Consider the following 27,003-nt stretch of genomic DNA (forward strand, 5'->3'; position numbering starts at 1 on the left):
AGGGTGACACACCCTTATGGAGTGGAAGCTCCACTGTTGCCACCTCCCCATACCTTGCCTGATACAATTTGTATCCTATGTAATGAACCAGTAAACATAAGTAAACTGTGTTCTTCAGTTTTGTGAGCTATTCTAACAAATGATCGCACTTGAGGGGGAAGGGTCATGGAAACCCCTGAAGTACAGGTGGCTTAGAATTTGAGACAGTTGTCAAAAGTGAGGGGTAGTTCTGTACAACTGAACCCTAATCTATAGAGTCTGACACTAATTCCAGGTACTATCAGAAATGAATTGTTGAACAACCAGGTGGTGTCCACAGAATCAGAGAATTGATCATTAGTTGTGAAAAATACTCTAGAATCACCAGAATCTGATACTATCATAGGATATATATTAGTTTTTGAGTTTGGAGAGCATTATTCAGAGTGAAATAAGTCAGGCAGTGAAAGATAAATATCATATGATCTCACCTATAAGGGGAACTTAATCAACAAAACAAACAAGTGACTAAAATAGAACCAGAGACTTGGAAATAAAGAACAAACTGACAGTAACCAGAGGGGAGGGGCAAAAAGGACAATGGGGGGAAGAAGGTGAAGGATCAGGTCAAGTAACGTGTATAAAGAACCCATGGACAAAGACAAGGGGGTGGGGGAGGATTGAATGTGGGAGGTGTGGTGTGCGTAGGGCAGGGGAGAGCAATAGGGGGAAAATGGGGACAACTATAATTGAATAACAATGAAAGATTTTTTTTAAAGGAGGCAAACAGGCTTCCAGCCTTCCAGAAGCATAGGTAGACACACTGCACCTCCTCACACAACCAAAAGAAGGACAATAACAAATTTAAAAACAAAAAATAGCCAGAACTGACAGAAAGTCAAACCATATGGAAGTCTGACAACCAAGGAGTTAAAAAATAAACATTCATCCCGGCCAGCTGGGTGGAGAAGACTTATGGCAAGGCAGCAGCTGGTGGACCAGGCAAGGCGGTGGCTGGCAGACAGGGCAGTCCCACATTTGTGTGTGGATAACTGGGAGGAACAACTGGGGAGTGAGATAGACCGCACAACCCAGGGTGCCAGCAAGGGGAAATAAAGTCTCAAAGCCTCTGACTGAAAATACCTGTGGGGGTTGAGGCAGTGAGAGAAACTCCCAGCTTCACAGGAGAATTCACTGGAGATACCCACAGGGTCCTAGAATGTACACAAACCCACCCAACCAGGATCAGCACCAGAAGGGCCCGATTTGATTGTGGGTAGTGGGGAAAGTGACTGAAAACCAGCAGAGAGTGGAGCAAATGTCACTGTTCCCTCTTGGACCCCTCCCTGACATACAGTGTCACAACACAGCAACCTGGGTTGCCCCGTCCTGGTGCATACATAAAACTCTGCCCCTTACTACATAACAGGAGCACCAAGATAAAAAAAAAATGGCCCAAGTGAAAGAATAGATCAAAGCTCCAGAAAAAAGACAACTAAGCAACGAAGAGATAGCCAACCTATAAGATGCACAGTTCAAAACATTGGTAATCAAGATGTTAACAGAATTGTTTGAATATGGCCGCAAATTAGAGGAAAAAATGAAGGCTATGAAAAGTGAAATAAAGGAAAAAGATCAGAGAACCAACAGTGATGGGAAGAAAACTGGGACTCAAATCAACAGTGTGGACCAGAAGGAAAAAAGAAACATCCAACCAGAAAAGAATGAAGAAATAAGAATTCAAAAAAATGAGGAGAGGCTTAGGAACCTCCAGGACAACTTTAAATATTCCAACATCCAAATCATAGGTGCCAGAAGGAAAAGAGGAAGACAAAGAAATGGAAAGCTTATTTGAAAAAATAAAGAAGGAGAATTTGGTAAAGGAAATAAACTTTCAGGAAGTCCAAGAATCTCAGAAAGCCCCAAAGAAGTTGGACCCAAGGAAGCACACACCAAGGTACATCATAACTATATTACCCAAGGTTGAAAAGGAGAGAATCTTAAAAGCAGCAGGAGAAAAGGAGACAGTTACCTACAAAGGAGTTCCCATAAGGCTATCAGCTGATTTCTCAAAAGAGACCTTGCAGGCAAGAAGGGGCTGGAAAGAAGCTTTCCAAGTCATGAAAGGCAAGGACCTATATCCAAGATTACTCTATCCAGCCAAGCTATCATGTAGAATGGAAGGGCAAATACAATACTTCCCAAATAAGGTCAAGTTAAAGGAATTCATCATCACCAAGCCCTTATTATATGAAATGTTAGAGGGGCTTATCTAAGAAAAATAAGATAAAAATATGAACAGTGAAATGACAACAAACTCACAGCTATTAACAACTGAACCTAAAAAAGAAAAACAAACTAAGCAAACAACTAGAACAGGAACAGAATCACAGATATGGAGATCACATGGAGGGTTATCAGCAGGGAAGTGGGAAGGGGATTGAGGGGGAAAAGGTACAGAGAATAAATAGCATAAATGGTAGGTAGAAAATAGACCGAGGAAGGTTAAGAATAGTACAGGAAATGTAGACAGTAAAGAGCTTATATGTTCTTTATATTTTCTTATATGTTCATGACCCATGGACATGACCTAAAGGGGGGGAATGTGGGTGGGAAGGGGTGTGCAGGGTGGAGGGTAATAAAGGGGGGAATGAGACAACTGTAATAGCATAATCAATAAAATATATATTAGAAAAAGGAGGTAAACAAGTAAATGATGCCTTTAAGCCAAGTGACCACTTAATGATATAAAAGCTTAAACAAACAAAAAATATTGTACAGTAATATCAATAAAGAGAAGAGGTGAAAGAGCTGAATCATCATATGGCATAAGGTAGTTTATGTATGCTGAACTCAAAAGAATCTTCACTGTACATTTTACCATAGAAAGTGCCATAATGTCACGGTTTAGTTTTAGACACATATCATCCATCTCATTAAATAGAGATTGTTTTGTTTGTAATTAATTTAAAATTATATTTTGATTTTATATTATATAACAGCTATAAACAGAAGGCACTTACTCATATATATATGTGTATGTGTCTGTATGTACATATGTGTGTGTGTATATATATATATCACTCATATAATGTCTATAATTTAAATGGAATTGGCATATGATTTTTTCCTTTAAAAAAATGCAGCACATTACTTAAATTCAAGAAACAAATCCTTATGTTAACTATAAGATGTTTTATCACTTTCAATTTACCATCTTTTTTAGTGGCTGAAGTATATGACAGTATTATGGTATATATAATAGTGGTCATTATAAATCACAAGATAGAAAATAAAATACATATTCTTACAACAAGCATTATTTTTTACCTGAACCTTGTAACCTTGGTATTATATAACAGAAATTACTAAAATTTACTTATTTTCATATTAAAGTGACTAAAATAATGGTTTATCCTCCAAACAGAATAATTTCACTCATTTAATACAACTTTATAAACTCTTGAGTCATCAGATAAACTTATTTGCAGAATAAGTCATTCTCAGAGGTTTACTTACATGATAGTCAGCTTCAGGAAGTTTAATACCAGGAAATAAGTCACTAGTTATTCCATTAAATAAGGGTATATCATGTGATAAAAACTTTGGTTCATTTACATCTTTAATTGATCGAAGAAGCTAAAATCATCCAAAAAGTGTAATATTAAGTTAATGGCCAGTATTTGCCCTCTCCTCCCCATGCCCAAAGTCAAAGTTTCTATTACATTGTTCCATGGAACCTCCATACAGAAAAGCCAACACTGCTTATCAGGTCAAAAGGTCTTTACTTTCATATAAAGCAAAACGAATAACATAACCTCTAAACTACCATTTCAACACCATATAAAAAGGCTCAAAGCAAGAACTCCTTTTTTTGCCTATTTATAGTTCCTGATCAACTTCACCCCCCAAAATTATCTTGCTACTCCGTTGCTACTCAGGCTTTCTTTCACAATGTATGTACTTAATACTTACAAGTATATCTTCATTTTCATCTGGAAATTTTAGTTTAAGGTTTCCAGCAGCTACCAAAACTGCTTTTACTGCTCGCATTCCATAGTCATAATGAAATTGTGATGAGAGCTGCTCTGAGCAAAGCCTGTAGGTCATTACTATCTTCACAGAAAGAGGTTTTGCATTCAAAAATCCATAGGAGTACAGGGAGATTTCTGCTATGAGGGCATAGTTTGGAACCATCATAGCTACTGTTCTAAAAAGAACCTGAAATATATAATAAAGAAATACATTATTTACATTAAGTAAACCATTTTTAAAGCTGAGCATAAGCACCCAAAGATAATGTGTTGATATTCAAGTATATTCCCCCAATGCAACATTTTTTCATTAACTCTATAATTTTTCAGTAGCATGTTAATAGTTTTATGTATTTTAATATGTTTTAGATATCTGAAAAAATTTTTGGAAGCTTAACATACAGAAAATGGAAAAGGGAAATTACAAATACATGTGAGAAAATACACCATTTTGAGTGAATTATGCTGTTACTTTTGATGAACAAATTTACACTCATAAAAATAATACCTTAAGATTGTCTGGCAATTCAGAACGTCCTGCATAGCCAGGATTCATGGTGATAGCTACAAAACAGTTTGGATTGAGTTTAAGTTCTGTCCCTTCAAAAAGAAATACTTCCAGTTTCTGTTGAATGGCTCTCTGAATGCAAAGAATCTGTTGAGCCACCACCGACAGCACTTCCAACTCAATTCGATTAAATTCATCAAAACAAGCCCAAGCACCAGAAGAAGCCAATCCTTTAAAAAACTAAGGACAATAAAAAGGGAGAAGATTTTTCTTAGGAAAATGCATTGCTTGTTAAAACAAATATTTAATCTTTTAAGTCAAAGTTGAAAGTTAAGCTTATTAAAAGTCCCAAGGATATAAACAATGTCTTTATACCTAAAACCAAGGTTCAAGTAATGCTTAAACTATATTTAAATGTTTAAATATGAGTTTGGTTCAGTTTATCCAGTCAGACCTAGCTGTAAGTTTGTAACATTTAAAATGTAACTTTACCTTTCCCATTGCTAGATAATCTAGCCCATCTGAACAGTTGAATACCACACACTGTACAGCAAGAGCTTTAGCCAAGTCTTTAGTGGTTTCCGTTTTTCCCGTGCCTGCTGGCCCTTCTGGAGCACCTCCAAGGTTTAAATAGAAGGCACCTATCTGAAAAGAAAAATTTATGTGAAAAGAAATCCATGTGCAACTGAAAAAAAAAACAATTTAGACAATCACTTGCAAAGCAGATTGATTTAGTTTTAGTTGTAATGTTAGAGAGTCAGTAATAAAATTGTATTGTTCAGTTAATTTTTAGCACACAATTTTAGAGCTGTACAACAAATAAGCAGTTTAAAAGTTTTTAAAAAGTGAAAATATATCAAAACCTCCTTATCTTCTAACACTTTATATGTACTCCATTTGCCTTTAAAAACAAAGAGAATCTAGCCTTGAGGTGTTAAAATTTGGTGAGAAAGTTTTAATTAGAAGTGGTTGTGGAGGTGATTAGAGTACAATAATTACAATCTCCTGAATAGCCTCAAAGAGAGTAAACACCTGAAAGTGAGTGCTATGAATAGGTGCCAATCAGTTGGAGGAGAAACAAATGACCTATTATATAATTTTTATCTATGAGCCACCCTGGCTGTTGACCCTGATAGTCTTGCTATGTTCTCCATTTTCTCCATTACCATAACCCCGTTCTATACTTCTCTTACCAGTAGTATGCTTTCTACTTTACATTACAGTTAAATACATACATTTCCCCTCTCAATTAGTCTTTTTAAAAATATATATTTTATTGATTATGCTATTACAGTTGATCGATTCCCCCCTTCATTCCCCTCCACCCTGCACACCCTCTCCCACTCACATTCCCTCCCTTTAGTTCATGTCCATGTGTCATAAGTTCTTTAGCTTCTACATTTCCCATACTATTCTTACCCTCCCCCTGTCTATTTTCTACCTACCATCTATGCTATTTATTCTCTGTACCTTTTCCCCCTCTCTCCTCCTCCTCCCACTCCCCTGTTGCTAACCCTCCATGTGATCTCCATTTCTGTGGTTCTGTTCCTGTTCTACTTGTTTGCTTAGTTTCTTTTGGTTTTGTTTTAGGTGTGGTTGTTCATAATTGTGAGTTTGCTGTCATTTTACTATACATGTTTTTTATGTTCTTTTTCTTAGATAAGTCCCTTTAATATTTCATAAAATAAGGGCTTGGTGATGATGAACTCCTTGAACTTGATCTTATCTGAGAAGCACTTTATCTGCCCTTCCATTCTAAATGAGAGCTTTGCTGGATAGAGCAATCTGGGATGCAGATCCTTGCCTTTCATGACTTGGAATATTTCTTTCCAGCCCCTTCTTGCCTGTAAGATCTCTTTTGAGAAATCAGCTGACAGTATAATGGGAACTCCTTTGTAGGTTACTGTCCCCTTATTTCTTGCTGCTTCTCGGATTCTCTCCTTCATTTTTACCTTGGCCAATGTAATTATGAGGTGCCTTGGTGTGATCCTCCTTGGGTCCAACTTCTTTGGGACTCTATGGGCTTCCTGGACTTCCTGGAAGTCCATTTCCTTTTCCAGATTGGGGAAGATCTCCTTTATTATTTGTTCAAATAACTTTGCCACTTATTGTTCTTCCTCTTCCCTTTCTGGTACCCCTATAATTTGGATGTTGGAACATTTAAAGATGTCCTGGAGGTTCCTAAGCCTCTCCTCATTTTTTTGAATTTTTATTTGTTCATTTTTTTCTGTGTGGTTGTTTCTTTCATCCTTCTGGTCCACTCCATTGATTTGAGTCCCAGTTTCCTTCCCATCACTATTGGTTCCCTGTGCATTTTGCTTTATTTCACTTAGCGTAGCTTTCATTTTTTTCATCTAATTTGTGACCAAATTAACCAATTCTGTGAGCATCCTGATCACCAGTGCTTTGAACTGTGCATCTGATAGGTTCGCTATCTCTTCCTCACTCAATTGTATTTGTTCTGGAGCTTTGATCTGTTCTTTGTTTGGGCCATTTTTCTTTTGGTCTTGATGTACCTGTTACATAGTGAGGGGTGGAGCCTTAGGTGTTCACCAGGGCGGGGCAACCCAGTGGCTGGGTTGTGATGCTATATGTGGGGGCAGGGTCTGAGAGGGAACAATGGCATTTGCTCCACTCTCTGTCGGATTTCAGTCCCTTCCACCACTTCCCCGAAGCAAACTGGGCTCTTCTGGTGCTGGTTCCCATGTGGGTGGGCTTGTGTACATTCTAGGACCCTGTGGGTCTCTCTGATGAATTCTCCCCTGAGGCTGGGAGTCTCTCCCTGTACCTCAACCCCCACAGTTGTCCCCAGTTGGTGCCTTGAGGCTTTATTTCCGGGCACTAGGACCCTGGGTTGCGCAGTCTGTCTCACACCCCAACCTCACCTGGTTTATCTGCTTGTGAATGTGGGACCTCCCGATCAACCAGCCGCCTTGCACACCATGCCTCACATCACAAATGCTGCCTTGCTGGGTCTACCCATTGCCACCCCATGCCCGGGGTCCACCCACAGTGGTCTTGCAGGCCGGGTGTCATCCCTTTTTGTGTCTCGACCGCTCTCTCCCAGCTCCCTGACCCCGCTCCACCTACCAGTCTGGATGAATGTGTCTATTTTAACTTCTTGGTTGTCCGACTTCTATACAGTTCAATTTTTTGTTCTGGTTGTAATTTTGTTTCTAAATTGTTGTTACCCTTATTTTGGTTGTGCGAGGAGGCACAGTGTGTCTACCTATGCCTCCTCTTGGCCGGCAGTTTCAATTAGTCTTTAAGTTCAATAAGCACACAACAGTATCTGAATACTTTCTGGCTCCCCACAATGACTAGAATAGTCACTGAACATTTTTAGAAGCATATAAATAACAGTTAACTCTCTAACTATGGAGTTTGCTTCACAAAAATTGCCATTAGAGTTTGTGAAACTTAACACCTTTTAGGAAAAATAAGGTTAAGGGACACAACATTGTACACATGCGGAGGCAGGGGGTATATGGGGACTCTTATACTTTCTACTTAATTTTGCTGAGAACCTAAAAGTGCTCTTTAAAAAGTTTATTTTTTTTTGGACTTCCAGCAAGATGGAGGCATAGGTGGATGCACCGTACCTCCACACACAACCAAGATTAGAACAACAACAATTTAGAGCTAGAATAATACCCAGAATTGATAGAGAATTTATCTGAATGGAAGTCGGACAGCCAAGAAGTTGAAGTAGACCCGTTCCTCCAGGCCGGTAGGAGGGGCTGAGAGAAGGAGCGGGCATGCGGATATCGGGGAGAACTGGACATAAAAGGCAACTGGGAGTGCGTAAGCCTTCCGGGACGCAGCGGTGGACCCTGAGTACACAAGTGGCAGCTGGCGGACCCAGTGAGGCAGCATTGTGGACCAGGGCAGAGCGCACAACCCAGGATCCCAGAGAAGGGACTGAGATCCCAGGAGAATGGAGCTACCGCCATTGTTCCTGCCCCCGCCCCCACATACAATGCCACAATCTAGCAACTGGGGTGCCCAGCCCAGGTAAACACCTAAGGCTCCGCCCCTCACCATAACAAGAGCGGCCAGACTGGAAAAAAAAAAAAAGGAGAGAGAGACATGTCTCCAACAGAAGAACAGATCAGTCCCCCAGGACTCATCCTTTTGAGTGACCAAGAAATAGCCAATCTATCAGATGCACAGTTCAAGACACTGGTGATCAGGAAGCTCACGGAATTGGTTGATTTTGAGCGCAAATTACATGAAAAAAATGCAGGTTACCATAAAAGAGATGAAGGAAGATGCACAGAGAACCAATAGTGAAGGGAAGGAAACTGGGACTCAAAACAATAGAATGGACTTGAAGGAAGAAAAAAACAACCAAGCAGGAAAACATGAAGAAATAAGAATTCAAAAAAATGAGGAGAAGCTTAGGAACCTCCAGGACATCTTTAAACATTCCAACATCTGAATTATAGGGGTACCAAAGGGGAAGAGGAAAAGCAACAGATTGGGCATGCATTTGAACAAATAATAAAGAACTTCCCCCACTCTGGCAAAGGAAATAGACTTCCAGGAAATCCAGGAAGCTCAGAGAACCCCAAAGAAGTTGGACCCAAAAAGAAACATACCAAGGCACATCATAACTACATTAGCCAAGGTAAAAATGAAGGAGGGAATCCTAGAAGCAGCGAGAGATAAGGGGACAGTAACCTACAAAGGAGTTCCCATTATACTATCAGCTGATTTCTCAAAAGAGATCTTGCAGGCAAGAAGGGGCTGGAAAGAAATATTCCAAGTCATGAAAGGCAAGGACCTACATCCCAGATTGCTCTATCCAGCAAAGCTCTCATTTAGAATGGAAGGGCAGATAAAGTGCTTCTCAAATAAGATCAAGTTCAAGGAGTTCATCATCACCAAGCCCTTATTTTATGAAGTGTTAAAGGGACTTATCTAAGAAAAAGAAGATAAAAAAACATGTATAGTAAAATGACAGCAAACTCACAATTATGAACAACCACACCTAAAGCAAAACCAAAAGAAACTAAGCAAACAAGTAGAACAGGAACAGAACCACAGAAATGGAGATCACATGGAGGGTTAGCAACAGGGGAGTGGGAGGAGGAGGAGAGAGGGGGAAAAGGTACAGAGAATAAATAGCATAGATGGTAGGTAGAAAATAGACAGGGGGAGGGTAAGAATAGTATGGGAAATGTAGAAGCTAAAGAAATTATAAGTATGACACATGGACATGACTAAAGGGGGGGATATGAGTGGGAGACAATATGGTACAGGGTGGAGGAGAGTGAAGGGGGAAAATGGGACAACTGTAATAGCATAATCAATAAAATATATTTTTAAAAGTTTATTTTTAAAATAATTTTTAAAATTAAAAAGTTTATTTTTAAAATAAATAAAAATATACCAATGAAAATCATATTTTTACTTTTCTGAAACAAAACAACAGACATCTAAATAAAGGCAATATCAATAGATATTTTATCTACCTTAAATTTATGGTAAATGCTCCACTTTTAATATTCATTAATTTGATTCCTAGAAACCTTTCCTTTTATAATTTCAAGAAAATGCTTACAAATGTGTTGTTTTTATTGCGATTGTACTAGAAGACTTCTTTGGTTTTTCAATTTGGTATTGGATACAAGTGTTTAATGTGCTTCTGATTTTACAACTCAAAGTTGTTACCTTCTACCTTGAAAGTATTCATAGCTTTTGATTTCACTGAAGTCCCAGATAGGACACAGAAGCTTGAGATTCACTTATTCAACAAACATTTAAAGAGTAATTATGTACTTGTGCACCACTAGAGAAGAAAACAAGGTAGACATAGTCCCTGCCCCCAGGTAGCTTCCTGAGAAATGAGAGGGTTTGGTGAAACGTTTTACTGTAGATGCATTAGCACCCTACCCAGATTCCCTTTACTGGCCTTTGCATCCATCCCCCAATTGCTGTGAGTATCAGCTACAAATAGCTCCCAACTGTTCTTTTCTCCTGAAAATTGTTCTCAACTAATAGAAGGTTCCTCGCTGGCAAGTACCTGAAAGCTCACTTACACCCCTAATCACAGGTGACCCATAGCCAATGACTATAAAATGGTATAAAAACCACACCCCATTGCCTTAAAGTGGGATAACTTTGTGATGTCATTCATGCTCCAAAGCTCCCTTGAGATCAGGCTAAGGGTACATATTCAATGAAATCATACCTTTCCTTAGCTTCCCCACCACTGCCCCCCACCCCCCCACCCTGCTTTGGTTTTTACTAAGAGCATTCCCTAGTTAATCATTTGCCTGAGAATCCCCATTTCATCTCTGCTTCTAGATAATTCAAAGGCACTTTAGTTTTACTTACTCAGCACAGGTGGGTTGGTATTTTTTGACGCTCCTTCTCAATTTCCAGGTAGGTTGCCAGATTTAGCAAATTTAAATCTAGGATGCCCAGTTAAATTTGAACTTCTGATAAACAATAAATACATATGTCCCATGTAATATTTGGGACATATTTATACTAAAAATTTATTCGTTGTTTATTTGAAATTCAAATTTATGCAGGAGTCCTGTATTTTATCTGGCAACCCTAATCTCAATGTTTTTTTTAAATAGTTATAGCTCTATCTTCTATAGCTTCTCAACAAGCACAAACCTCAGCACCAACCCCTACATTTCAGCTCTCTCCCTCCTATTCAACAGAACTAACATGGAGTTCAAAGGTCCAAATGCACTTTCCTCATCTTCCTGTCATCTCTCCCAGAACTCCACTGCAAATAATTGATACCATTTTCCAAAGCTCTTGACTTTTTTAAATCTCCAATATCTTCCTTTTTCTAATTATCTCCAATAGGAGCAACAGATGCTTTTCAAACATTAGAATTCAAACATACTTACGTTCTACAAAAGACCCAGAATTAAATATTCATTACTATAATTTTACACAAAGGAAATTTGGAATTAAAAAGGAATACCTGTATTCAATTATCACTGATAAGAGAATAAAATGAGGATAGCCATGTTAAATTTGGACAAGAAAATCCAGTACCACACCAAAAAATAATTTTTAATGTGTGAATTAAAAGAATTTAAATGCTTACCAATGTTCTGTAGCACCTGTCAGTTAGAGGAGTAATGACAAGTCGAGGTGAGTTGCCAAGATATTCATAAGCATATTTTACATTGCAATTAATGATACGAACTCGGGCATTCTCATATTCCCAATAATATCGAAGCTGAGCAAGCCACTGGAAATCAGTATCATGCGAGACACCTAAAAAGAATAAAATAAAACAAAGCACATGACCCTGAAATGTAAATAATTTAAATAATATCTATTTTATCATCTTATATAATAGAAAATTATTAAAACAATTCATGTTTTTCAATTTGTAGGAAAGATCATATAAATTATGTTGAAAGAGAAAAATATGTAGTCTAAGTCTTTGTTTCTAGAAGCTATTGTTATTTTATCTTTAAAATTAAAGAAAAAAGTCACATACCCATATCAATCATGTCCATGACCACATCTCTAGCATGGACATCAATAGTAACCAAAGCCCCCAGAGTAGTCCTGGTCTGCTTCGAAAGTTTTCCTCTTACCAGCCCTACAATATCATTTAGCTGATTCTGAAGTTCCTTATAGTACTTCTTTAATCCCTACAAAATTAAAAAGCAGTTAAAGTAATGTTATGTAGTACCTAAAATATATATTTTATACAGTTACTCTTATACAAAACAATTCTGACTTCATAATATATCCCAATACAGAAACTAATTAATGAATAGAGTGAGTTTGTCTAAGCCTAGTATAAAATATAATAAGTTTTCAAATAATTATAAAATTTTAATGCTATATGCAGAAATTTGGGTGAAGACTGGCTTGACAAAGAACAGATAAGCTAACTAAGAAACACAGTACCTAGAAAAAAATATTATTTAAAATCAAATAATGCTTTACCTTTGTCCCACCACTTATAACTTCCTGTGTCTCAGAAGTCCAGAACATTTGAGAAACACAAAGAACAACTTGGCCAGGCCACTCTCGAACCCAGTCTCTTCTTGCAGAGTCTGGATAAGCCTGAATAATTAAAAAGCATTTCTAACTTTAAAAGATTACTACAGGAAAAAATGCTAAATGCCTGACAATAGAGAAGTGCAATATTTGGTACATCATAGCCTAGAATATCACATGGTCAAGAAAAATTTTATATGGCTATTTAAAATACCTGAAAATTTATTTATAAATTATGATTATATTTTTACAACATTTATATATTTTTATATTCCTTTGCTGTGGGGAGTTGTCGAGTTTTCTAAATAAAATATATAATGCTTCTATTATATAAAATATAAGAGTTTTATTGAACTGTAAAAAAATAAATCAGCCTAATAAAATACGTATATTGTCCTGGCTGGTGTGGCTCAGTGGATTTAGTGCCAGCCTGAGAACCAAAGGGTCACTGGTTCAATTCCCAGACAGGGCACATGCCTGGGTTGTGGGCCAGGTCCCCAGCAGGGAGTGTATGAGAGGCAACCACACATTGATGTTTCGCTCCCTCTTTTTCTCCCTCTCTTCCTCTCTCTCTAAAAAATAAATTTAAAAACTCTTAAAAAATATGTATATTGATGCCAAGATGTAATTGAAAAGGAGACTGATTATACAATTTAGTAGAAAACTGGACTAGTAGTTAGAACCCTCATATTATTAATCCATAGCAATTCTAAAAACTTGTATGACCAGAGCATACAGTTTGAATAATCATATATTTGTTCAATTATAGTTGAACAATCTGTGCTTTTGAGTTCAAAGTATACTTTCATGTCTTTCTAACATTTTATTGTATTTAAAGGAATTGTGGGAGTTAAAAAGTAATTTGCTTCAAAAGTAAATGATAATAGGAGGTCCAAATCATAAAGACGAAAAAAAAACAACTATAGAACAACATATGGAGTTGATGCTAATAGAAACTATAAATTTAATACAATGACACCATCTTTAATATAGTAAAACCATCTTCAACATGCTTTAGATATAAACTTAAGGACATAAATATATTATTATTAAAATGCCTTTTGATTAGCAATATTTAAAAATAAATGCAAATGACAAACTAACAAGCTTCAAAGTGGGATGAGATTCAAAGAATGAATGAACCATTGCTAAGTACACAGAAGATAAATTTCTATCCTTATTAAGGAAATACTTTCATGGAAAATGTTGATTTTTTCCTATGTATTTTAGCTTATTTAGAGTCATAAGTAGAAAACAGAATGAAAAAGTCAAGGTTTATTTATGGGAACACTAAAGCTGAACAGAATAATCACTGCAAGAAAATGACCTTCACAGGGCTCTTGGTGAAGGAATAAGGATACCTCACTCACATAAAGTGAGTAACAAGATATAAGGCTGCAATGGCTTTTAAAATAATTTTTTTAAAACTGCACAATTATTCCTTTGTGGTCCCCCAAAATAAATATACTGAAATTTTTCATTCAAGATTAGGTTCACTGGATTAGCATAGTGCCTATGTGTTATATGTCTTTCAAATATATATCCTCCTTTAATGTTCATTCAATTCATTTTTTAAGTTTTTAAGTTTTTAAATAATAAAGTGTAAACAGCAGTAAGGGAACAAGATCACACATTTAACACCCACATTTGAGGTTATTTCTGGTCACAGGACCTTCACATGGGAAACCAAGATGCTCTTTTATTTGCTCTTTACTTGGCTAATTCCTACTTATCCTTTGGGTTACAGTTTCAATTTCACTTCCTCTGACTGCCTATTAGTAGAACCGTCCCCCATAATACACCTTATTATTCTTCTTTTGTAGCACTTAATCATGTATTATCATCAATTCTTACTAATATTATTATATTAATAACAATATTAGAAACAAATAGAGAGTAATAAAATAATAAATTGTTGTAAATAGTAAGAATTTTAAGTGTTAATTTACTGGTACCCATTCAAAACCCCCTCAAAGAAAACATTTATAGAATATAAGGTATATATTCAATACTAGGAAACACACCAGTCTGGCTGCAGCGATCACATCGTGAATACTCCGAAGCATTAAATCTTCCACTTGAATGAGCCACTTTTCCACAGCGCCTCGTGCTGCAGATGTGGAAATAAGTGCAATGAGCTCCACACGCTCACCTTCAGAGCTATACATGGCCTTAATGTCCAAATTGGGAAGGAACTCCAATTTGGCAATGCCCTCAAAACATTTCTTTAAATGAGGCTGAACTCTAAGTGGATCTTTGGTCTCTGACAAAATTTCTAACATTTCATCATTAGATAAGAAGAAGAAACTAAAGAAAAACATGAAAATACAAGTGCTTTAGTTATAATTCATCATACATTAGAAAATACTTTCAATTAGAGCACTACTGATTATCCATCATACCGAGGGAAGAATAGTCGTTTTTTTTCAAGATATGCATTAAGCCCTTTCATAATTTTCTCCAAAAGTTCATTGCAGTTCTGTAGTTTTTCCAATAAACCTGTTAAAGAAGTAGCAGCAAGAACCTAAAAGAGACATATTCATTCAGTTCATCACTTATACACCAGAAATTGTAATTGTAAGACCTAAACATTAATCTATATTACATGTCAAAAATGTTAAAATGCCAAAAGGTTTATGAAATTTGTCATAAAATGTTTTATAATGGAGAACTATTAAAATTCAATAAATCACAACTCTTCTAATCCAAAGATGCTAGTTACAAATGAGAAGTTATGACTATCATGCATATTTTCATTTCTCCTATATTCTTTTGAGTGATGTGGGAAGAGTCTGTTAAGTTGGTGTGTGATATAATTTTTACATTTACAGCTATCAACTATAAACTTCACAATCTACATGTATGAGTTGGCAAACTACATCCCATTGGATAAATCCAGCTTGCTACCAGTTTTCACTTTTTTCAGTTTTATGAGGTAAAATTAACATAAAAATTGTGTATATTTAAGGTGTACAACTTGATGTTTTGATGCACACACACACATTGTTCTGCCAGTTTTCATATGGGCTGCAAATGAAGAATTATTTTTATACTCTCAAAAGGTTAAAAAATTAATATAATATTTCATGGCACATAAAAATGTCAGTGTCCATACACGGTTTTACTGTAGCACAGACACATCCATTCAGTTATGAAGTCTCTTGCTGCTTTCTTGCTACAATAACAGCAGAGTCTACTAGTTACAAAGAAAAAAAAAAAACCTGTCCCACAAAGCCTAAAATATTTACCATCTGGCCCTTTGCAGAATAAATTTGCTGACTTCTGATCTGCCAGAAATCATGTCTTACAAATGTTCTAATGTCAACATATTAGGCCAAATCCTTACAACTCATAAATATCAGTATACTATTTATTCTCAATAATTCCAGCACAGCTACTTTTTCATCCAGCATTGAAACAAATTATTTGTTAAGTTTAACACTAGATTTTAAGAAGTGGACATATATTTATGGACTTGCCATAGTGTGTGTATGAAAAATACATAGTATGTCTTTCAACATTAGATTCATATTCAACAAGGTGCTATACTCACTAGGAGAGAAATAGCAAGGGAGACCAACTAAGAGAACTACAGATTCCTTTTTCCCTTCACTCTCAAGCAATAAAAACATTGAATGAAATCACCTGCACTACTTATTATCTCTCTTTCTGTCTTTTCCTCTCCATCTCTCTCCCTGTGTGTTTGTGTATGTCTCTCCATTTTATTTTATTTCACTATTTATTTTACATGAGGAGGGGAGCAGTAAGTATATATCATAGAGTAAGTTAAATGTACATGTGAAGCACCTCCACCATCCAATGAGGGGTTAATATCCAAAAAATATAAAGAACACATACAACTCAACAACAAACAAACAATCCATTTAAAAGATAGGTGGAGGACCTGAACACTTCTCTCAAGAAGACATACAAATGGCCAACAGATAAATGAAAAGATGCTCACTTCACTAGCTATTAGGAAAATGTAAATCAAAACTACCATGAGATACCACACCTCACACCTGTTAGAAGGGCTATTATCAACAACACAGGCAATAACAAGCATTGAAGAGGCTGTGGAGAAGAAAACCTCATTCACTTCTGGTGGGAATGTAAACTGGTACAGCCACTATGGAAAACTCTGTGAAGGCTCCTCAAAAAATTAAGAATAGAGCTACCATATTACCCAGCAAACCCTCTTCTGGGCATCTATCTGAAAAATTTGAAAACATTTATTTGCAAAGATAAGTGCACTCCTATATTCATTGCAGCTTTATTCATGGTGGCCAAGACACGGAAACAAGGAAAATGTCCTTCGACAGATGATTAGACAAAAATGATGTGGTACATATATACAATGGAATACTAGTCAAGCATAAGAAAAGATGAAATACTGCCATTTGTGACAACATGAATGTACCTTGAGAATATCATGCTAAGCAAAATAAGTCAGATAGAAAAAGAACTATATGATTTCACTCATATGTGAGATATAAAACTGAAAGCAACAAATGAGTAAATAAGAAAAACAAACAGAAACTCACAGACAACAGTATGGTGGTTACCAGAGGGAAGGGGGTTGGGGGCTGGTCAAGGAGGTCAAATATATGGTGAAGGAAGATGATTTGACTTTGTGTGGTGGGAACACAATGCAATATACAGATCATGTATCATAGAAGTGTACACTTGAAACCTATATAAATAATCCTATTGACCAATGTTACCCCAATAAGTTTAATTTTAAAATAATTACAGTAGTATATCTTATGAATTGAAAAGCAAAATTATTTTAATATTTTATAATTTCTTACATTTTTACTGAACCTTCTAGTTTGTGTACAATAAGCAGGTTTTCTTTTATTCAGGAAAAAAGCATGGGAAAGGGTGGGGGGAAAAGGAAGAAAACTGTACTTGAACAACAATAAAAATAAATAAATAAATAAATAAGAACATGAAATGAAATGAATTGAAGAAGAAAAAGAAAAAAAGCCAAGTGCTTTTTTTCATAGCCCAAAATAAAGGTTCACCTTTATTTGTAAGAGAGAACAGAAACACTACACCTTTGGATCTTTTGCACAAAACTTCATGATATCCCTCCAATGTCTGTCTACTGTCTGAAACTGACGTCCTTCTTCTGGCATCTGTTGCATGATATCCTCAGAACAAAAAATGGGCTCCAAGTATAACCATTGAGCTTGCACTTTTAACCATTCATCAATTGTTTCTTGTATTCGAATCAAACGGTCCTCCCAGGCCTTAATGAAAAGCATAGTATAAATTTAGTAAATATGAGTTATTAAAGAAAAACATAAATTACAGCAAGAAATATGTATTTAAAATTTATTGCTATTTTTAAATCAATACACAACAGCTCAAGGTCATTTATGGTTGTCTCACATGGGTTTAGAAAACTCTAGGAGGTCTGAAGTTTTCTTAAATCATTGGAACTCACAACTGGAAATGACTATAATTTAGACTGATTTTGTAATCCCCGGGTAAATTACCTCAAGTCCAAAAAGTATCCAGGAATATACGAGAGGGAACCTCCCCAGAAAACCACAACTATCTTCTGGAGGACAGGTCCCTTGTAGTACAGGCTCCCCCTGCTAGGTGAGTGTTCTAGGAACTCATTTGTATCAGGCATTGTTGTGAGAGGCTGCACTCAACTTCAGTGAATTTTTTTGAAGGTTCTTTCAACGCTTTTGCCCATTGCATTACTAGAGCACCTGCCCACATGTTGCGGATTGTTCAGCAGTTTTTGACCAAAAATGGCAAGACTTTTATGCCCCGCCCTCCATATTCACTTGCTCTCACCTTAATAGACTATTTTTTTGTTTCCCTAGATGAAAGGAGTCCTCAAAGGGAAACATTTTGTGAACATAAAAGAGGTGAAACAAAAAAATGTCAGTAGCACTAAAAGGCATCAAAATCAATGAGTTCAAAAACTGTTTTGACCAGTGGGAAAAAGTCTTGATAGATGTATTGCATCTAATGGAGAGTACTTTGAAGGACACTAAAGTTTAAACATGTAAGAATAAATACACACTTTTTAATAAAAAAATTCCAGTTTTGGGGGGTCTCCCCTCATATCTTTATCTAAAGCAATGGTTATCAACCTAAGGGCTAATTTGTCCCCCAACTCAAGGGATATTTAACAACGTCTGGAGACATTTTCACTTATTGGCAATTGACAGGATGAGGGTGCTACTAAAATTAACTGGATAGAAGCCAGATATGCTGCTAAACTTTACAACAAAGAATTATTCAGCCTAAAATGTCTTTAATGCCAGGTTGAAAATCCCTGATCTATAACACAATTTAGGAAAAAACAAACAAAAACAAAGTCTCCTTACTCCCATAGGTCAAATCATAGCCTATAATTTCTGATATCTGTTAGAATCAATAAGATATTTCATTAGTTGAAGTCATTTATATAATCTCTCTTTGGGTCTTAAATGTGTGCCCTATGATCCTACATATCAATAGATTAGGCCTAATGTTTTAGTTGTTTTTAAAGCTTTAAAATAGCTTTTAAATTTGTCTCATAAATGCTCCCTTGTTAGACAAGAAATTTCTGCAAAAGACATAATATATTACCAGGAAAGCTTAGGTCAGCCTGATTCAATAGAAAATGTGAAGCATTGTGTCCTTTTAGAAGAACACAGCTCTTCTCTAAATATTGAGAGCTGAGGTCTCTCATATAAACACTACTATGCCCTGGCCAGTGTGGCTTGGTTGGAGAGCTGTCCCATAAACCAAAAGGTCACTGGTTCAATTCCCTGTCAGGGCACATACCTAGGTTGCAGGTCATGGTTGGGGTACGTATGAGAGGCAAAAAATTTTTCTCTCTCACATCAATGTGTCTTTACCCCTCTCTCTCCCTTTCTTCCCCTTGCTCTAAAATCAACATGCATATCGTTGGGTGAAGATAAAAAAACACTATTTATACTTAAATTAAAACCAGACTACCTTGATTTGAATCCCAGCTCTGTTTCATTTATTAGCTAGGTAGACTTGGGTAAATTATTTACTCTCCTATGCTTTGGTTTCTTCATCTATGAATACAGATAATAAAATTACCTGCCTTGACTGGTAAATGTAAAGCCCCTAGAGTCATACCTGGCACATAGTTAGAAATCAAGAAAAGTAATGGGAAAAATCCATTTATTGTTTGTCTTTTCCCCATTATATATATTCCCAGTCAGAATTTTGATACTACCTATGAAGGTATTAGTAATTATAATTTGTTTGCTTTGTGTATTTACTCACATCAACTAAAGGATATCAAATAATCTTAGAATCTCAAATATCACTTGTTTTTCTTCAAGTGGAAAATAATTCATTAATTATTCTAAAAGACCCTCAAACTAGTTGTTCAGAAATATAATTAAAGTCTGGTAGGTAGAACTTCACTACAAGTTACAAGGATATAGCATGGAACAGGGGCTAGGCTGTTTAAAGTTTAAATAATACCAACTGTTTTCCTTCCAAGTCAATTATTACAGTTGGAGAAGATTTCTTCTAATAAAACACAATTTGTTCTTTTTTAAATCATTAGAGGTAATGTCTCAGATATGTTCTACATAGTTCTACATTAATTTTTAAATATCTGTCCCTGTATTTCTCCAAAGGTATCTATCAAACTGACTTATTTTCAAAACAGTATATATGTAATTAATACTGCAATTTTTACAAATGACCAGGAGCTATCCTGTTTAACATACCTTGATCTCTTTTTCAAATGGTTTAATGAAAGGTGAGCCTCTCATTGTCTGAGTTTTTATAATTTGATCATCAAGGAGAGCCTGAATCTCATCTACTGAAGAAAGAATGCAGACTCCAGTTTCACGATATAGACTTGTATGAAAAGCAATATCATCCCAAGTTCCTATCATTGTATGCATGGCCTTCTCTAATGAAAATTCCTAAAATAGAGGAAAGAAGAATGAATGGGATGGTGAAGAGAATCTTATTTACTATATTGACTTTCCCTAGTAAATTCAGTAAGTATATGTCTTAAAATAATCTGTAGTTACATTGTTATTGTCTTTAAGTTAGAAAAGTTTTTTAAACAATTAAAAAATTCCTAAAGAGAATGACAACATAGTTTTAAAAAATTCACTTGCTATGAAAACTACTACTGTCAGTACTAAAATAGACAATGGAATAAAATACCTCCAGGGCTTTCCCTAAAGTGGCTTTTCTCCAGTCTATGATCTGGAGATGCTTTCTGTGTATTTCAAGAACCTTAGAGTATATATTTACTCTGCTAGAACACACACAACATACCACAAGCCACACATACATCCACCCAATATGCTTAATGAAAAAGTTATGTATCAAGACTAGCATATCCTCCATACATATCAGAATGTGGCAAAATTAAAAAGAGATCAAAGAAGCCATTTCTAGTCCAGATTCAGACGAGAGGTTAGGATGGAAGTACACACTTTGTGGGGGTGGGGGGTGGGAGAAGAGTGGTATTGTATCACTTTCCCCCATCTCCTCCCACTGCTGTCCAGTACTATATATTTAACCACAATAAAACTATAATTATTTGATTAACAAACTCATTAAATAAAGCGTTTCAGTTGATCAACATATTTACCTTGCTTGCACCTGCACTTATCACTTCAAATTGTTCCAAGTATGGTGTCAGGTTTAATTTTAAAACTTTTCTCAGTGTAGTTCCAGAGTCTGGAGTCAAGTCATAGCCTACAATTTCTGAAATCTGCTTCCAGTGACGTGCTCTCATTCCTGGATTGCATAGGATGGAGACAGTAGGAATATTTTCCTAATGGTAAAAATATAAACAATAATGAGTCATTCATTTGACTTCCATACACATACACTTAAAACATTTCACATATACCTGAAGGTTTGAACCCTGGTGGCAGTAGTAGCTGGCAGTGGTTCAGTGTGATGGTGACACTATTCTGTGTTTGAGGAGGTCTCGGCCAAGATTCAGTACCTTCAACTCCCTCCTGATCTGGATACATCAGGGTATTCCATCTTTTCCCCAGTTCCCCAAGAATGCCTCTCCCTTGACTAGGCCCAGAGGTGCAATTTTGGTCTGATATTGCATCCTTACCCTTAGTATTCCCTACTTCAACATGACATTGTGGCCTTTTCTGTGCTGTGCGTCAGTTTTCTCGTGCTGGGAGAGGAAGGGCATGAGATGCCAGGAGACAGACCTCTGCTGCAGGCTATGAGTAAGAATCTGAGCTGATCCAAGCAGCTTGACGTGCTTCTCAGTGCTAATGATGGAAATGTGGCCACGATTAAGCAGTGGTTGTATCCTTTTGGCATCTCTGCTGCAGCAGGAGACCTGACTGGGACCTGGATTTCCCCTCATCACTTGCCTCCCCAATTAGGAACCCAAGCTCAACAGCCTTGGGCTCTAGAGACTCCCATTGTCCCAGAGAGGCTGAGTTGGGCTAAAGCCCACAGCACATCTCTTAGGGATGAAGTTACTACTCTCAGATCCCAGCTTCAATCCCAGGGTCAGGTGACTGAGGCACGAGGCAAGCTGTACAGGGTCTGCTTCAAGAGAAAGAGCACCAAATTTGTGCCCTGGAAGTATCACTAAGGTTGCTGTAGGGGGTCCCATAGCAGAAGGCTCTTCTCCTGGAGCAATACTAGGATAAGCTGAGAAAAAGAACTGCATGGCCTTCAAAGCGACATGTAGGAACAGGCCCAAGCCCAAATTCAAGCAGGACCACAAAAATGCAGTGCTACCAGTGGCCTTCACAAAGAGCTGCAGAATAAAAGGCAACCTATGTGGGAGGAGCCAGAGATTCTGAGGGAGAAACTGAAGTTGCTGTGGGACTAGCTGACCCAGCATCAGGAGTGGATGCTAAAACAGACGGCTGAGGGGTGGCAAGCTCAGGCCCATGGCTGAAAGATGCTGGAGCAGCTGCAGAGTGGCCAGGAGGGCAAGGAGGTTTCCAGGACAGAGGCTAGGACGCCCAGCAGGACCATGACCTCCTCAGGACTTCTGTTCATGACCTCGAGTCTAAGCTACCCCTGGCTGCCACCTTTGCCATATCTCTTCCCTCATCTAGCTCTGAAGCCAATCATTAGAATAGTAACAGTAGCCAGGAACTTTTAAGGAAGCTAGATCTCCAGAAGAACACCTTTTCTAACCTGGAATGCCCCAACTTTTGGCTCTAGGCCCAGAGCCTTGAGCAGGAAGACCTGTCCTTTAATGGCACAAAGATACTCCTGAGTGACCTGTAAGGTCACTTATAAGAATACTGAGATAAAGACTTCTTTGTTTCCCTTTCCTTCCAATGCCCTGTTTCTGGGCTCTCTGCCCCTCCCCTCTTGATCCAGCTGGTATCTGTCCTCCCTACTAAGGCTTGTCACTGCCTGTCCACCTGCCCAACAACTGCAGTAAAATGGTTTAATCCTTAAAAAATTATTTAATAATCAAAATCCCAAATAGATTTGGAAGGGAGAGACAAACTAACAAAATTATTCTAAAGTTCATCTGCACAAATAAACATGTAAAAATAGCCAGGAAAAGTATAAGAGTGAAAAAAGGGGTAAATGTTCTATAGGATATTGAAGTATATGATAAAACTATGGTAATTAAAATTGTTGCATTACTATAGAATTACAAAGTTGTTATGCATGTTATATGGAGAAATATATAGTATAAGATAACATAACATAAGCACAATTGAAAGTAAGGAGAAAATCCCATGTATAATAGAATCAAGAAGTATAAAAGATGTACAAGACTGGTATACTGATAATTACAAATAATTGTTAGAAGAAATTAAAGAAAACCTAAATAAATGGAAAGATACCCCATGATCACATATTGGAAGAATTAATATTGTTAAGATGGCAATGCTTCCCAAATCAATCTACAGATTCAATGCAATCCCTATCAAAATCCCAGCTTCCTTTTCTTAAGGTTTAAAATGTATTTTAATAAATTGATTCTATATTGCTGCTCCATTTCTCAGAAAAACTCCAAAGGTATCAGAGAGAAATGAAACAGTAAAAAAAATGTAGTTAAAAATGCACAGCAAAACTACGTAGTAAAGGCACCACTAAGAGATACTGTCAGATCTTCAGCATACAGCAACCCTGTGCCCAAAATTGTATTAGGCCTATCAAGAATAGCTCTGAATAGCAATATCATGGCACAAAAGTGACATTCCTGGTTGTCCTTACCCAAGAAAAAGGCTGACAACTCCAGAATTACATCAAGAGTTTACTAAGGGACCCTATGGACAGAAACAATAGCAAAACAGTAGACCTCTATACCCAAACGGCAATGAGACTTGTTATAAATAGCCAAATGGAGTGGGCTAACACAGATGGCTTGTAGCCAAGTGGCATGGACTAACATAGGTGGCTTATAGCCACTTGTCACATGCTTGTTAAGAGTTGCATAATCCAAAGCAGTAAACAATTTAATAGTTCTGCTTATCTATACAAAAACTTCCTTTCCAATAATACAGGCTAAACCCTCCTGGGGTAAACTGGAGGTCAGCTTGCTTCATAAAATGATCATGTTATATACCAGGAATCATTTGACCAGCAATACCATAGACCCTTACATATGTTGTCTGTGAACTCTGTGGACATTTGCTTCAATTCATACCTGAGTGTGAATGAAACACAGGGTCCATTAAGTGCTGTTTGATTTTTGTGGTATATGTGTCAGTGTCTCTGAGTTTGGGGGGTAGGTTATAAAAATGAGAAAAAAAATAGAAAAGGATGGTCAAGGAATGAAATGACCAAGATTAATGAGACTCTAACTGGATCCATGTTGCCACGTTTCCCCACAGGGCCTCAACAATCACATAAGATTTCAATAATGCACCATACAGATTTGATTAGTTAAACAATATACCACAGAGGATTTGTTAAAAAAAAAAAAAAACAACTCTTCATTGCCCTCTGCCTCCAGTATACTCCCTAGAGAAGTACAGGCAGGGGAGACCTAACTATTGGGAGGAATCTTTAACACTTCCAGTACAGAATTCTGGTTAGTTCAGAAAGACCCTTTCTTTTAGGATTTTTAGAAACTAGATACTATAATGTTACTAGGATCAGCAGCATATGGTTGGAACAAAGTCAGCTTCAGGAGGTACAGGGTCGAATGCAGCAAGGGTTCCACCAATTGCCCCAATTCCTTCCATTGTAGCAGGTTGGTCAAAGTATTCATCTGTTGGTGAGGTCAACCCCAAGATTCCATCCAGTATCACAGTGGCAGGTCCTGGTTGGAGCTGAGGTACCAGCTACTGCAGGGGTATAGCATTGTGCCTCTGTTCATTATGCCTGTAGCACCTACAATCATTATCTGGTTCACCTATACCTCTCATGTCAGAAAAGGCTCCCTTGAATCTTTCCTGCTGTCACTGCATCATTATTTCCTATTGCTACTGCATCTCCTCCTCACGTCACCTATGGTCCTTTCCTGCCTGAGATCCAGCTGCTTCTGTTTTTTACATATCTTAGTAATGTAGTTTTTTCATCCTCCAAAGTTCTTGAAGCCTCAGAAAATTCTGTCTCACTATTATGATCTGGTGTTCATGGTGAGCATCCTCCATCTCCATCTCCAGTTTCTCATGAGTTTCCTTGATGAAGGGGTCCACTTGGTCCTGGTGTTGCTTCTCCATCTCAATGACTGCCTTCCAGTACATGACACACTCATGCTCAAAAGCACACAGCTGTGCAAATCTGGGTAGCTGTTCTTGCTCCTTGTGAAATTGCCAGCTCTTTATACTAACCAGCTTCCCTGGAACGCCCTCTTAATCCTCTAACTGGTCATAGGTTCCACAGTTACAGGGCAACAAAATGTGTTTAATGGGGAGGAGCTTTCACTGCATCTGTCCAGAGCTTTCTGAGCAGCCAGCTTCCCCAAGAACTCAACAATGATTTTTTCTGAGGGCCTTCCTCAGTCATCCACAATGACTATACTACTCTCCATCTGGCTAAACACATAAAAGACTTCCTTCAGTAGTGTGTTGGACCCATACCGAGAAAGGTTTTGGAGCATAAGAAATGTATTATGACATGCCAAACACACAAACAGCTGCATTCCATGAAGTGGCATGTTGTCTGTCCAACTCCACTCTGGCAACTTCTGTAAAGGTTTGTGTTTCAAGCAAATAAAACAAATGAAGCCCTTGACCTTATGAATGAATACTCTGTCTGCCTTCCCACATTTCTCAGTTTCCTCATTTCCTCTTTAGTGATGTCAGGAGGAAGCTTGCACACAAAGAGATGGCTATGTTGGGTGAAAGTCTTCTCTCCTGGGTTACTAAAATTCTTCAGGGAAACAATAAGCTGGGGAAATTTTGACTGCTGGCCTGTTGCCCATTTGCAGGTATTGGAAGAAACAGTGGTTTCTGCTGTTGCTGCTGCTGCTGACGCTGATGATGCTTCCTTGGGGTATGGTTTTGCTTCTCCAAGTTAAAAGTTTCATTGTTCTGCATTGCAACTATTCTCTCCTTAGAATAAGGGTGACATTATATGGCCTCTACCATCCCCCAGCTGACTTTTTTTTACACAAATTGATAAGCTTATCGTAAAATTCATATGAAAATACAAAGAATCCAGGTTAGCCAAAACAATCTTAGAAAAGAAGAATAAAATTGGAGGACTCACTCTTACAAATTTCAAAACACATTACAAGGTCATAGTAATTGAAACAGTATGTCACTAACATAAAGACAGACATACAGATCAATGGAATAGAATTGGGAGTCCAGAAGTAAACCCTCATATTTACAGTCAACTGATTTTCAAAAAAAGTACCAAAAAATTTTAATGGGGAAAAATAGACTTTCCAACAAATGTTGTTGGGATAGCTGAATTTCCACATATCTTATCCTCTACCTCATTTCACATACAAAAATTACATCAAAGTGGATCAAGGCCATGGCCAGTGTGGCTCAGTTAGTTGGAGTATTGTCTCATAAATGGAGCGGTCACAGGTTCAATTCCCAGGCAGGACACATACCCAGGTTGCAGGTTCAATCTTTGATCAAGGCACATATAAAAGGGCAACCAATTCATGTTACTTTGTCACATCAATGTCTCTCTCTCTCTCTCTCTTTCTCTCTGCCTTCCTCTCTAGAAGCAACAGAAAAAATGTCCTCAGAAAAAATGAATCAAAGGCCTAAATGTAAGAATTAAGAATAAAAAAATTCTTAGAAGAAAAATATGTGCAAATAGTCATGGATTTAGCAATAGTTTTTAGATATGACACAAAATCACAAGCAACAAAAGAAAGATAAGTGACAGATCGAAAGTTAAAACTGTGCTTCCAAACACACCATCAAAAAATTAAAATACAATTCATAGAATAAATGGTAAATTTTTGTAAATTACCTATCTAATAAGGGACTTGTGTTTAAAATATATATAAAAATTCTACAATTAAATAATGAGACAAATAATCTAATTTAAGAATGGGCAAAGGAGATGGACGAATATTTCTCAAAAAACAAACAAACAAACATA

General features: G+C 37.1%; 1 protein-coding gene and 1 pseudogene across 1 annotated transcript in view; both read right to left on the reverse strand.

Annotated features, from left to right (window-relative positions):
• Positions 1 to 27,003, reverse strand: part of DNAH12 (dynein axonemal heavy chain 12) — a 263,016-nt gene that overhangs the window by 162,117 nt on the left and 73,896 nt on the right. The window contains exons 17-28 of the mRNA XM_045831904.1: positions 21,122 to 21,307; positions 20,238 to 20,438; positions 17,574 to 17,768; positions 14,916 to 15,037; positions 14,538 to 14,820; positions 12,460 to 12,579; positions 12,002 to 12,158; positions 11,600 to 11,772; positions 5,014 to 5,166; positions 4,522 to 4,761; positions 3,955 to 4,200; positions 3,499 to 3,618 (exon numbers count right to left, since the gene is read on the reverse strand). Of these exons, the coding sequence (XP_045687860.1) occupies positions 3,499 to 3,618; positions 3,955 to 4,200; positions 4,522 to 4,761; positions 5,014 to 5,166; positions 11,600 to 11,772; positions 12,002 to 12,158; positions 12,460 to 12,579; positions 14,538 to 14,820; positions 14,916 to 15,037; positions 17,574 to 17,768; positions 20,238 to 20,438; positions 21,122 to 21,307 (2,196 nt within the window). The remainder of the gene's footprint in view (positions 1 to 3,498; positions 3,619 to 3,954; positions 4,201 to 4,521; positions 4,762 to 5,013; positions 5,167 to 11,599; positions 11,773 to 12,001; positions 12,159 to 12,459; positions 12,580 to 14,537; positions 14,821 to 14,915; positions 15,038 to 17,573; positions 17,769 to 20,237; positions 20,439 to 21,121; positions 21,308 to 27,003) is intronic.
• On the reverse strand, positions 24,585 to 25,973 carry LOC123814301 (annotated as a pseudogene).

This window comes from Phyllostomus hastatus, unplaced genomic scaffold, assembly GCF_019186645.2.
Source record: "Phyllostomus hastatus isolate PE091 unplaced genomic scaffold, TTU_PhHast_1.1 phas_contig_16, whole genome shotgun sequence".
In the NCBI taxonomy this organism is placed as follows: domain Eukaryota; kingdom Metazoa; phylum Chordata; class Mammalia; order Chiroptera; family Phyllostomidae; genus Phyllostomus; species Phyllostomus hastatus.